The sequence below is a fragment of the Vulpes lagopus genome, chromosome 13 (assembly GCF_018345385.1).
Source record: "Vulpes lagopus strain Blue_001 chromosome 13, ASM1834538v1, whole genome shotgun sequence".
Lineage (NCBI taxonomy): Eukaryota > Metazoa > Chordata > Mammalia > Carnivora > Canidae > Vulpes > Vulpes lagopus.
The window spans coordinates 32,820,036-32,834,787 of record NC_054836.1 but is presented as its reverse complement, the minus strand read 5'-3'; the positions used below and the strand labels follow the sequence as shown (position 1 = coordinate 32,834,787).

The window sequence follows — 14,752 nt, the reverse complement described above, 5'->3', positions numbered from 1 at the left end:
TAGCATGCCAGTAGATGCAATGAAAGAGATAATAAAGTCAAATTTATTACCCAAAGGAAGCACAAAGTAAATATCTCTGGTCAGTATCTAATGAAAGATGTAGCAGACAGATTGAAGCACCTAAAAAGTGCCAGCACTGTGTTAAACATTTTAGAAACATTACCTAATTTATTCCTCATGATAGTCTAATAAAGGCACTATTAGTCACTTTTATAAAAGAGGAAGTCTCTTTAGAGAGGTTAAGTAACTTGAACGGTTACTCTGTTGATAAAGGCACAGAACTGGGATTCCAATCAAAGTCAACCCTAGATATAGATATTGTTCTGGATGGAATTGTGCCTCCCCCCCAATTCAAATGATAAAGATCTAACCCCAATGTGACCATATTTATAGATAGTGACTTTAAAAAGGTAGTGTGACTGGTGTCCTTGTAAGTAGAGGAAGAGACACCAGTGATGTTTACACACAGAGAAAAAGCAAGGTGAGGACACTGAACAAGTTGCCATCTGCAAACCAAGGAGAGAGGCCTCAGGTGAAACCAATCCTGCCTGCAACTTGAATTTCCAGTCTCTATAACTATGGGAAAATATATATATTTTTAAAACATACAGTTGACCAAATCTTCATTACCATCAGGAATAGGATAAAGGAGCATATTTTTCTACCCTAGGCATTAGCATCTCAGAAAGGGGGAATGAGTATTTAAAAAGTTAATCAGGTTTTATAAGTAAATGTTTTTGTTTTGTATGTGTTTCTTTTCTCTCTGGATTTCTTTCCAGAATAGGCTAATTATATGATGTTCCAAATGCACGATGACTGTGAAGCTTGGAAAGCCATCAATTTTGACTTCATGGAGTAATTGAGGTATTGTTTAGGATTACCTTATATTTATATAGCTGGTAGTAAGCAATACTTTGTTATTTAAAAATGTTAGCCAGTGGTATCTTTTTATGGCAAGTTGACCAAATACAGATATGAACTTAAAAAAGACTTTCTGTATTGTGTGTTCTATAGATCTTTCCTTAATGATATATAATGAGAGCTATTGTTAAGTGCTGTGAGTGCAGGACTCTGCGTGTCTTTATCTTCAGGGTCTGACACATAATAGATCTTTAATAAATATGAATCAGTCAATGAACGAAAAAAATTAATTCTATGTAATATATTTCTTGACAGGGTTTGACTGTGGCTAAAAAATCTAAAATGTGAAAATCCCTTACCTATTCAAGTCCTGCATTACATCAATAATTTCATGAAGAACACTTCTTTTTCAGTTAGCACCACACCTAGATTTATAGCTTTCATTTGCTAGAATTATGTGTCTCCTTTCTCTGGCTTGACAGCCAGCAACATCTGGGGTGCCCCAGACCTCTGTTTTCATGGTTCACCCCTGCTTCTCATAGAAACTCCCATGTCTTATTAACTATTTGCCCAAAGGAGACAAGCTATCCCTCCAAGTCTTTTTTTTTTAAGAGTTATTTATTCATTTTAGAGAGAGAGAGAATTAATTAAATGATTTGTCCATCTGTAGTCACACAGGATCTTGTCACTCAAAGTGTGGTCCATGGATCAGCAATATTGACATCACATGTGTGTTCAAAGGGATATAGACTCTCAGACCCCATCCAGTTCTATTGAATCAGAATTATATTTTAGGAGTTAGAGAAACACTTTTGAAGCAGTGACAATGTGGAGAATTGAATTCAAATGTTCTAATTACTAAATCAAGTTTTTCTGCCCATGTGCCTCATCACAAGGGCTTCTAAAAACAATCCTTGCTCTCCCCTTACTAGTCCCCCTAAAGTGTCATGATTCTAATGGGAAAACATTAGTTGTATGTCAGATGAGACCTGAATGTATTAGAACTTTGAAGAAGTTTTTAAACCACACACACTTGAGGTAGCAGTTTATTTATTCTCTGGAAAGCAAGACCTAATTAAGGCCACCCATCAGATTGGCGTAGTGTCCATTCTCTCCACACAGTTGCCACTGATCATCACATTTGATCCTCACAATAATGCGATGAGAGAGAGGCCTGGTTGCTAAAGACAAAAAGGGGCACCTGGATGGCTCAGTTGGTTAAGTGGTCAACTCTTGATTTCAGCTCAGGTCATGATCTCAGGGTTGTAAGACTGAGCCCCATGCTGGGCTCTGCACTCACTGTGAAGTCTGCTCAAGATTCTCTCTCCCTCCCTCTCCTTCTACCCCTCCCTGGACTCATGCACACATGCACATGCTCTAAAAAAAAAAAATAATAAAGAACAAATTGAGACTCAGATAAGCCAAATAATTGTTAAAAGAGTTTGCATTGCTGATTTTTCTGACTGTAGGTCTTGGCAGAAGTACATACCCCCTAAAATCATAAAAGCAGTCAGGGACAGTTCTGGTGTTATTTAGGTAGCAATACTTCAAAAACTCTTGAAAGCCCTCTATAACTCTAAATGACTGTCACTTTTTCCTCCCGTAGGCTAATATTGAGCATCATATTTCTGGGCTGAGGACCTATGATATTCTTTACTGTATTCTTTGGTTAGCTCTGCAGCCTTTAACCACGGGTGTTCTCTTTTCTCCTGTGTGATACAACATGCCAGTTCTTTGAATGTATATATTCATTTCATGTTAGATGTTCTGAAATCCTGAGACTTTTGAAATGGAGCTGGGATGGATTTATGATGACAATGGGTGGGTGAACCCACATGCTTTCTCTCTTTTGTTCAACACTAGGAGGAACACATGAATGACAGCCCATTCTCTTGGGATCACTTGTAGGTTATAATGCCCACACCTTAGCTTCTTTAGTCATGGTGAGATGAAAAAGAAATAAAGTGGCTATAGGGAGGATCTTCAGATTCCAAGTAAAACCATGGATATGATGAATGAATACTGTGACTGATACTCCATATGGAAAGAAGGCATGAACTATTAATGCAGCAGCTGGAAGAGACAAGGGGCATGCCATGTACACTAATGCTCTACCACAAACCCCCTTCCAGTTCAACTGTTTTCTGGCACCCCTACTGACCTTGCATGTACAATTTTTAGTCCTCTTCGTCTTCAGAAAAATATCCCTTTACTATTTACATGCCAGTGATAAGTAGAGAACCATATTTGTTTTTGCAAATTGCTACATTTTAAGATTCTAAAGATTCTTAAGACATTGGCAGACTCAAGGCTTTGCAATATATGAATTCCTGTAGGTTATGTGGTCAATCAAGGAATCTAAGAGTCCTTACTGTTGTTATTTACAGTAATCTGCTCATCAGTCCTAACAAGATTGATTAGAGATATAGCCCAGTAATACATCTTAGTATTTCCCTACTACTTCATTTAATCTGATGAACATACTGTGGAAAGGATATTTCACAATGTGCAAATCCTTGTAATCACTAGGCAGTGCATGATAGAGCCGTGTTCCTACCAAGACAGCTTAATAAAATTAACTCTGGCTCAGTAGGTGTGTGTAATGAGATTTTCTCTAACTTTTCCAAAAGTAGTTTTGGTCCAAAAGCAAGGGTTTTTCACTGTTTTAGTTCAAATTAAAATGCTCCGTAGAGGTTCATAATTTTTTACCTCAAATTAATGATGTCTGAATGAATGGATTTAATACTTCATAGGAATTATAATAAAGAGAATGCTCTTGGCAAAAGAAACAATAGTGCATTCTTATGGATAGGAATATTTTCATTTGGGAAATGAGTGTTGATAATCCTGTGAGGTTGACATTATGGTGAGTTGTGTGTGCATGGTACTGTGGTTAAAAGCTTGGGAATCAGGAGCTATTGATTTCACCACCTACTACTTGTGTGACTTGAACACGTTATTCCCTTTTCTCAGCCTGTTTCCTTTTCCATGGAGTCAGAAGCCTCAGTTCTACCTTTAGTAACAAGACTTCTGGGAAGGCTGTGAGGATTAAAAGACATAAGGTAGGTTATCATTGGAAGCTGCATGAGGTAGGTATCATTGGAAGCTACTCTCTGATGTGAGACTGTATTAGTCCAATTCTGTGAGAATCAATAAGTATGTTTTAAAGGGTTCTCTGGCACTGCAGAGGCCAGAGCATCTCACCTATTAAATCAGTCCTTCATTAAGTCAAACCTCTGAGTCAAAGTTAAGGGTTATAATTTTACTTAGTTGGATGTTTAGACTCTAGCCCTATATGACAGCTGAAATTTTTTTATTCAGTCCATTTAATAACAAAGATTCTGAGCATCACAAACAGAAAGTTAATAGAAAAATGTAGCCCTGGATTTCAGACTCCAAAGTTTGTGTTTCTTGTGCTGTATACGCATAATATACAATTGGTTATGAACAAAGAGAAAAGTAATCTAACTTTGTTTCATGCACTAACCTAATAGGATCAATAAATCAGTTACCCTCAATCTAGCAGCTCAGATATAAATCAGCAGGGATGAGCTAAAGACAAGTGAGACCACAATATAATAGTGTCTACTAAAGAAGCAGCTAAAATGCACATGAAAAACCATGAGAAATATAATGTAAATGTTAGGGTATTTTCAATATACTTGAAAATGGGCAGGTATTAGAGTATTGCATCTAATTTGCAGCTGCACAATTTATATAGGAAACTGTCCAAATAATGTTCCCAGTTACTGGGAAGCCCAAAGCATATAATATTAAGATCTAAAGCTACCCAGATGTCTCCCAACCACAGATTGGATAACTGTGACCCCATCTCAAGCTCCTCCAGACCTCCAATATCATACCTTAAGAGAGATTTCAGGATATCAGGGTATGACTAAATTTACTACACCTCAATCCAGTAGTCAAAAAGGAAGCCGGGAATTTTGTGTGTTCTAAATAAAACAACCCTACCCTAAGATGGTTATATCCTCATAGGCAGAAGTGAAGGTGGAGATCCAGAACTGTGAGCAATCTTGACAAGCCTACTCTGGCATCCCCTGTTATCCCTCCTTAAGTTAGTCACCAAAGAAACCAGGACTCCCAGGTCATCCCTCACTTATCAATGCTTAGCTCCAAAAGGTAACATTTCCCATTAACCATCAGTTCTGTCCCCAAATTCCATACCATCTTCCCTCCTTGCTTTCTTTTCTGCATAACATTCATCATTACATACACATACTTGAACTAATGCATATTTGTTTATCTGTCTTCTCCACAAGAATATATGTTCCACCAGGATAGAATTTTTTTTTCTGTTTTTCTCATTGCTGGATTTATTGTTCCTGGCTTATAATAAGCACTCAGTAAATATTTATTGTGTAAACAACTGAATAAATGAGTGAATGAATTCTGCCCCAAGTTATGGTAGCTTCCAGAAGCTGTGAGTATATTAAGTCTAAAGCCAATTAGTATTGGCTGTTTGACTTCTTCATACTTGCTTTTAGTAGAACAGTGAGCTAATAAGGCATAGTGCACTCAATAGTTCTCAAAATGAAGATTTGATGCCTCTGTCAAAAAAAAGCTAAGGGAGGAAGGCTGTGTTGTACAAATATTTCATTAGAAAAATGACTTTGGATCTTATTCAATGAAGAGGTCAAATATTTTTTCTTACAGTCCATATCACCATGGACTCCCAGGTCTCTCTCACTAAAGTTTTATAAATAGAAATGGAGAAAGGTTAATACAGAGTACAAGTAGTAAGCATAACAAGGGATATGAATGAGAACTGAAAAGAAAATAAAAATATAAAAGAATATGCGGCCAGAGTTGCTCCATACTTAGCACATAGGAACCTCTCAATACTTATTGATTTAATAATTGAATGAATAATGTTGACATATCTAAAGGAGAGGCAATAGGTTAAGAAAAAAGTAATCTCTAGTAGCAAAGAATTTCACTACTTTCAGGCCTTGTCTTTTATTTCTTCGAAATGGATGACACTTCAAAATGGCATAGGATGAGTGATGCCTGGGTGGCTCAGTGGTTGAGCATCTGCCTTTAGCTCAGGGTGTGATCCTGGGGTCTTGGGGTAGGGTCTCACATCAGGCTCCCCATAGGGAACCTACTTCTCCCTCTGCCTATGTTTCTGCCAATCTCTTTCTCTCTCTCTCTCTCACTCTCTCTCATGAAAAAATAAATAAATTTTAAAATTTTGTTACTATGGTAACAAATTAACCAAATGATTTTGGATGCATAGTATTCTTAAATACAGTAGATTTTATAGTCTTCATTAAAAAATATGATTCAATGTATGCTTTGTTGTTAAGTCATTGCTTAGTCTTTCAAGTCGTTAATTTTACATCTTAAAATAAGACATTGTACAGTAATAATGATGATGCTTGCTTAGGAGTCAGGAGCTGTGGGTACCGCCCAGGAATTCGATATGATTAAGTCCTAGGGAATCTGCCATGAACTGCTTGCTATGGCTCAAGCATTCAGTACACTAATTTATTTTAATCTTGGTTTTGAAAGAAAATGTTACAATATGACAATTTAGAAATTATGCTTTACTAAACTTTCCATGAAAATATTTAACAAAGACAAATCTAACAATATTGTATCAATATTCTGTATTGGTTATTAGTTTGTTATAGAGATGAATATCTTGATCAGGAACTATCCAAGGTAGAAATATGACAAATGAAAATATTAATGCAGTTTTTTCACAACAAAATGAAAAGGTGAGATGGGCAAGGATTTAGCTGTATTCTAAGCCGCGCAAAACAGAAATTGACCAAAGATTCCTTTTTTCTAAGTAGTCTCATTTCCTTTGTCAACTCTAAATGTTCATCTAAACTCAGGCCTTATGTTTTTTTAACAGAAGTGGCAATCCGTAGATGATTGTATATTCAAATTTATTCAAGTGTGTTTTAGTTTCTCAGAGTTTTTATTTCATAGAACTATAAATTTCTTGAAGTCAAAGCTTAATGTTCATAAAATCCATTTATCTTTAGCAATGGGGAGTCTAAGTTTCAATTTCTTTAGAGAAACTGAATTATAGATCAGAGAAGAATTATAGAACAAGAAATTCCAGAAATGGATATGTTTTTTCTCCTTTGCTATTGATATTATTTTGGTTGACAGTGTTGCTCATACAGTTTTTATAGGTGTTGTGGTCCTGAGAATGTAAAAAACACATGTGTAAAGCTTTAATGATGGCATTTTAAAGATATTCCATGTTGACAACAGAAGAATTTTAATAGCTTTGTTATATTCATGTATACTTTAAATAAGAAAATGAAAATGGAATTTCAAAATTAATCCTGTTGTGCGTAGCCATAAAGTCAAAGCAATAAAAGAATTTAATCACAAATGAGATGCTACAGCTAACTGAATTAAGGAGGAAGTTAAGGTTTTCATTTCTAATTGTTCTCTTCCCTGCAATGAACATCAGACACTTAAAGATTATATACACTTTTACATTTTGCAGTAAACATAGAGTAATGTATATATGTTTATCTCTGTGGGGAGTATTATCTACTTCCCTGCAACTAATATTGGGTATATATAATTAGCAATATTGGAAACTTCCCTTGTTACTTAGAAGGAATTTCCTAGTTTGCATAATATTTTGTACTTTATTTTCCACATCTGGGGCAACATGATCTTTTTGTAGAACCCACAACATGAACCAAAATTCTGAAACAATTTCATCAGAGCAGCTTATCAATTTTACTTTTTCCAGGTGCTTATGGGGTGTTCCTGCTAGTATCACTTGCATCCAGTTTAAAATTAATGTAAATCCAAATAGGATAGGGAGATGGGGAAAAGATCGATCCAAATCATAGCAGATCCTCACTGTGCTGGAGGGAATAGAGGGCTGTGAAGCACCTCTGATAACAACAGTGGAAGAAATGAAGCACTGATTACAAGCCAGGTTTGAGCTGAGCATTAATACAAAGAAAATCAACATTATCCTGATTACTGCATGGAAAAAATAGATGTAACACCTCTATTCTGCAGATGTAACACCAGACATTGTGCTTGCTTAGGATAACTGGATGGGAATAGCACATAATACATATACTTATAAAAAAAAAATACATATAGTTATAATTAAAGGAAGGGGAGTTCCTGACTTAATACAAAAACTTCAAAAACATACAAATTTTGGCATAAACATTAGGTTTTGTTGTTGTTGCTTTAGGGAAAAAATCCCTTACTAATCAGCAATAGCTTAGTGCAATTGTTAAAAATATGGTGTGTTATTATAGCCTAAACACTTGATTCCTGGACATGCCTCCCCATACCCCCCCCCACACACAAACTCATACAAGTATGTTCATTCCTAATTATACTTGAAAATTTATTTAGCTTATGGCTACTTGAATAGCCCCCACATCGCTCTTCTTTCTTTTTTGTTCTGGAAGCCCCCTCTTCTGGGTTCCTTTAGCACATTTGTCCACATCAGTCCATGAATAGGCTATGAGCAACTGAGAAAAGTGGCCTTATTAGTCTTTGCATTCCTGCACCTTATCTAATCACTGGCAAAAAGTCTTATTTTTCCTGCCTGCCCTTCATTCTACATATGATGGCATATGTTATGCTTTCTAAATTATTGTATTTCAAAGAAGACAACTCTAAATAGGAGATAATTATATTAATCAAATATTTCTGTTACACTGAATTTAACTATATATCCATAGGTTTGGTCATAAATCATTTCCTGATATTATAATACAGAAAGTCAGTGAGGTCCTTTCAAAGACTTGCCACTAGAACCTTTTTTTTTTACTGTTACTAGGGAAGACCCAACGTAATGTAATAAATGGGTAAAATAATACAAAGACAAAATGGCAGACAATAAATGTATGTACATATATAATATTTATATATATCTATGTAAATTTTATAAATCAGAGGGGAGAGTATACATTTTAAATCTGACAGAATGAAAGAAAATTTGAGACATTTCATCCAACCCTGCCTCTAGTACAGTGAGTATACTTAGTACATAACTGAAATGTCTGCTGAAAACCTTAGAGCAATTGAAATGAGCCTTAAATTTCCTTCCCACAACCACCTAATCTTTCTCCCCATCTCCCCCACTCCAAATCACAAAAATGACATCTCTAACCTCCACAGTGTGTCAGATTTAGGAGTAATCAGATAGAATATGGGCAGAGTAAAAGTTTGTAATAAAAAGCCAGCTTCATGTTCACAGATTGAATTGACTGAGTTGCTGCTGGAGAAGGTGCCTTGATTAAACCTCACAGAGCCTCATTTTTGGCACATCTTTGACCAGTTAGGCGGGCCTAGATTCTACCCATGCTCAGCAATTCCTCATTCCTCTTAGGGAATTGTTCTGCTTCTTCCACAGCTCCTCCTCCTCCAATTAAGGGTCTGACACTGCCCATTGACCACGTTTATTTTTCTGCCTTTTGGCACCAGGAGCTTGTCTGTTGTAGGATAAAAGTGGAATTCTCTGCTGTCTGCAGGGCTTTCCCCAGGGAACAGAGCATGAAACCCAAACTTATATATAAAATCATATCCTGTTTGCAAACATCATATTCCCTTTGCTTCTCACTAATCTGGTCCTGTAAACCCCAGCACAGCTTGAGAGCCCATTCCTCATCTAAACAAATGCCATAAGCTCCTTTATACTTTTACAACCATGTCAAAAAATAATATTGCCTGCCAATAGTGATGTGATTGGAGTTGCCTCCTCCAAGCCATAAAAGAAGTGCAGAGTCTGTTATCAATTTCTCTAAGTGTATCAGGGGAATTATGGGTCGATTCAGTTCCAAGTTATAAATGACAACTCAAAAGCCGCAGAAGTGTTTGAAGCTGGGAGCTGATGACGACATTATCATAAAAGCCTGCTCGTCCTTGCTTTTGTGGGTTTTTTTTGTGGCCTATCAAGTGAAGAGGGAAAAATAAAGCTGAGAAATGATTTCAAGATTTCTTCACACAGCAGCAGGTCAGATGGCCAGAAAAAATGATCACTATTTTTAGTGATATACCCTTAGGAGTGAGAACTAAAGTGGTCCTACACTGGCTTTTATTTCCAGAATCCTTTAATTATCTATTTCATTAGATGATAACCAAGTCCTGGTATTTGGTAAAATACTCTCTGCAATTGATGCATTTTCTTGTAGTGCAATCACACACTAATGAAAAGTGAGTCATGCCATAGTAACTAAGAAAATGAGAACCAAACAGAAAGGACTTAAAAACCCTTGAGACTGTTGCTCAAAATGCTATTCTGGAAAACATACTTTAAAATACCTGAAGTACCAATTGCCCGTTGAGCAATTTAACCAACTACTCTCAAATAGTCATAGGCAAAGAGTATATACCTATCATGATGAGCAATGGGTAATATTTATAATTGTTGAATTGCTATATTGTACACCTAAGACTATAATACTATATGTTATCTATACTGTAATTAAAAAACTATCATATGCAATTTTAGGTAAAAATTTAATAAGAAGTAGGGATTTTCAGATTTCATAATGTCCCAGATAGTCTCCTCAAAAACCAATCTAAAAAACAAAACAAAACACAAAAAACAGTCAATCTATCAGCCTTTAGTAGGTATATATTAAAGCCCCATAGTAGCAAGGTATATATTCCAGGACTAGAGTTTACTTTAATAATTGGGGAGCATTAAGTATTTTGGAATTTAAATCAGTGTGTCCATCTTAGATAATGTGAACTGGAAGAGTGCCTTAACAACAAGAGCAATTTTAGTGTTTTCTAAGCTCTCTGGAGTATCCCTGCTGTGAAGTTGGACCATTCTCAGTTCATATTGGATATCTTTGTATAGTTAATATGTCTAGAACTGTCCCAAAGGTAAAAATTTAGATTGGTACAAATCCAGAGGATTCAGAGTTTCTCTTAGGACTTGTATCAAAACCCAAGATATGATGGGCAAGAGGTTTCTGAATGCCTTAGAACACAACTTGGTTTCTGCAGGAAAAAAAAAAAAAAAAGGCCAAATCAAACTAGTTCTCTAGACTAGCAACAAGGACAAGCTTGTATGTGCACACACATGCATGACACACATGTTCACACTCATTTGGACCTATATTAACACCACCAGAAGACCATTAAAAGACCCAGAGGCCAATCTAATAAACACAAGTACCTCTCTCCAGCCTTCTCCAGCACTAAAGTCAGATTAATCCAATCTTCTACCTCCTGCTGCTGCTTGCTACTACTAGAGTAGTTCTAGCTAAAGAATAATAAGTTACCGTGGTGGTATGAGTTTAGAGCTGTTGAATAGAGGTACTTTGTGTTCAAGGGAAAGTGTTGCATAGGCACAACCCAAGTCAGACTTGGGAGGTGGATCCTAGAGAGTTGTCCTCATTTCAGCTCTGGGTCATGAATTAAGTGTAAAGGAGTGGAAATTTGATGATCATCACTCTTTTCACAGTTTTGATTTCCTCCCCATCATTGTATCCTCTAAGTAGCCATTAGCTTTGTTTCATTCTTTGCTTCATTTGCATGTAATCAGTCATTCTCTTAAAAGGAGCACTTGAGATGTTAGAAAATAAGTACAAAAGCCAATGAAACCTATTTTATTTTTTTAAAGATTTTATTTATTTATTCATGAGATAAGGGCGGGGGTGGGGGGTGGGGGTAGAAACATAGGCACTATACCAGACACACTGCTGTACTGTGAGGCTCTAGGGATTGTGAAGATAAAAACCATGGAAGAACCTAATGAGCTCTTTTAGAACTCCTATACATAGACATGAACATCAACCTCATACTTTTAGCCTTTTACCCTTTACTATGCGACTTCAGGAAAATATAATTTCTCTGAGCCTTCCAGTTTCTCATCTGCAAAAGGGTATTAATAATAATAACTATTTCACAGGGGCACCTGGGTGGCTCAGCGGTTGAGTGTCTGCCTTTGGCTCAATTTGTGATCCTGGAGACCAGGGATTGAGTCTCTCATCAGGCTCCCTGCATGGAGTCTGCTTCTCTTTCTGCCTGTGTCTCTGCCTCTCTCTCTCTCTCTCTCTCTGTGTGTCTCTCATGATTAAATAAAATTTTAAAAAATATATACAATAACTATTTCACAAAGCTGTTATAAACCTCGGTTATGTGTTAGCAAACTGTAAAATCCAAGCAGGTATTGATTGTTGTAGTTGTCATCCTTATTTCTAGAGAGGGCAAAATCATAGGTGAAGGGATAGAAAGATTATCCTTGTGAAATCTAGAATCACTAAAATGGTAGAATTAACTTGAAATATATGGGATTTCCCTGTATAGAATTCAGTTATAGCAAAATACTGCCTAAAATATGATACCCACAGTTCTTTCCCTTCAATATCCAAGAGGCCTAATTGACTTAAATTCCTCAGTCCTTGAAACCTGACCTAGAATTATGCTCTCCCAACATGACTTAGCACTTAGTTCTATAGGATGACAATTTGTTACTGGTAACAGTTAACTTTAAATAAATTGCAGGCTAAAGGATGTGTTCTAATCATCCACAAAAATGTAGACATTTTTCTTCATATGTCAGTGGATTCAAACAAATTTGTCTTTGAAATGTGGTATAAATATCCTGGGTCAAAAAAGGCTTTGTTAATTACTGAAGACAAAAATGGCCCCAGGGGTTCACAAACAAAACGTGCCGCAATGCAAAGCACTTTGTGAAGTTTATGCTATTTTCATCAGGAATACAATGTACTTGCATACTCAGTGTGACTTTACTGAGTACTGAATTCTGCTGCAAAACTGTTAAACTTCTTGCGTTACCTTTTCTTCAGCTACATAAGTCTAGCAAAACTAGCTTATGGACATGTTATCTATGCAATCACACAGAACCCTAGAGTAAGAAGAGTCCCACACTTGGATTAATTCATTGTGTCACCATCTTGAATTTCTTAATAAATTTTGAGCATGGGGATCTGCATTTTCATTGGAAATTGAGTCCTATAAATTATGTAGCTAATCCTGAAATCTAGGATAAGTTTTACTGAGAAACAGCCTGAACAGATAAATTAAAGGAGATATTTTTGACAATTTATGTTATTTAAAAGCAGTAAAAAAAAACTCATACTTACCCCAAGTCCACCACAAGGTAATGAAGAAAAAATCTTTTGAGAGGTGTCACCTACACATTAAGAAGATATAAAAAAAAATATCAATTGGGAATACGATCATGATTTTTAAAATTTGAGTGTTTATTAACATGCAATATGTCACATAGTATTTATCATTTGATTTAGAAGAAAATTAATCAAATTTTATACAGGTAGGAGCTCAAAGCAAATGATATTATGGGTAGATTCTATTGCCTTACATGAACAAACACATACCAATGAAATTTGAGTCTCAAAAGTTTTTTTAGCTTCCCTACAATCATTTACTATATGACATCTTTTTTTATATATACTTTACTTAAGATAACTCAGCTATTCTGAGTTATCACTCTAAAGTGATGTGTTAAGCCACAAGTTTTTGAAAAGCAGTTATTTTTTAAATGTTTTAAATATTTAAACATCTATTTAAATACACAGACTTATTCTTAATTTCTCCTTCAGATATAACTAAGACAAAGTTTACTCTAAGCTTCTTCAAAATCTACATTTTTAAACAAACAAATCAGAAAACACTATAGAAAGGATAACCCTTTTGGGAAATCTATATAATACAAATAGAAATATATCTTCTTTAAAATATGTACCAAATTCTTGCTTGCATCTGTCTCTTAGAATTGATATTTCATGGAATTTTTAATCATTATTTACCTGCATTTTAATTTTCTACATTATCTACCACATTTAATAGAGAAAACAAAAATATTCACTCCTAAACCTCCCTGCAAAGTAATTAAAGGAAAAGGCAATGGTCATTTCTATTCCAATTTATTTGTTATATTGATGATCAGTGAAACAAATAATGATGAAAATTGAAAATAGGTTTGTGGCAAACTTCACATGTCATGTCAGTAAAGTCTATCTAGATTTTGTTGTCAAAAAAACATTTATTTTGTGAATAATAAATTGTTTGGGTTGAGTTTTCAAATGCAATTGCTAATGGATGGGAAATGATAAAACAAATGTAATCGCAAATGAAAAAATAAGACATCTTGGGGTGCCTGGGTGGCTCAGTAGTTGAGAGGCTGCCTTCAGCTCAGGGCATGATCCTGGTGTCCTGGGATTGAGTCCTGCATCAGGCTCCCTACAGGGAGCCTGCTTCTCCCTCTCCCTATGTCTCTGCCTCTCTCTCTCCGTGTCTCTCATGAATAAATAAATAAAACCTTAAAAAAAAAGACATCTCATTACATATAAGGATGAGGGGAAAAAAGATGAGAAATCAACAGAAAAAATATGGAAATCTTGGAAAAATGTTGAAACTGGAATAATGACATCAGTAGAAATACATGAGAAAATTTATGGACAGCTTTGAGAAAAGCAAAGTTTTCTTAAGTTGTTGCTCATAAGAAAGATATTTCTGTATTCTTAAATATTTTGCAAGGATGTATTGGTCACATATGAAATTAAAATACATAATAATATTTTAATGTCTGAATTCTTCATTCCACAACCAGTAAAAAGGGATTAAAGGTAATATTGCAATGTAATAAAGCAAATTTAAAGTACTTTAAAAAAATTATTAAACTCTAAGAGAATAAGTAAAATAAATAAGCTGCTTAAGAATTTTTAATAATGTTTATAATAATACAAAACAGCCTAATAATCAATAATTTAAATTTAGTAATGTGTAAAAAATTTTTAATTCACTGAATTGATTGGGTTTATTTTTTTAATAATGCTATATTACCTTATCCATGGATTCAAATCTGACTAGCCACAAGATAATGGTAACTGGTAGTAAGAATGACAGGAATATTAATGTAAAGAAA

At 35.3% G+C, this 14,752-nt stretch overlaps 1 protein-coding gene across 3 annotated transcripts in view; it reads right to left on the bottom strand.

Annotated features, from left to right (window-relative positions):
- Nucleotides 1-14,752, bottom strand: part of HDAC9 (histone deacetylase 9) — a 927,702-nt gene that overhangs the window by 243,848 nt on the left and 669,102 nt on the right. For all 3 annotated transcript variants that reach the window (XR_005983513.1, XM_041727864.1, XM_041727863.1), the window contains one exon: nt 12,948-12,997. Coding sequence is in view for 2 of the 3 variants with exons in the window: in XM_041727864.1 (XP_041583798.1) it covers nt 12,948-12,997 (50 nt within the window). In the remaining variant the exon portion in view is untranslated. The remainder of the gene's footprint in view (nt 1-12,947; nt 12,998-14,752) is intronic.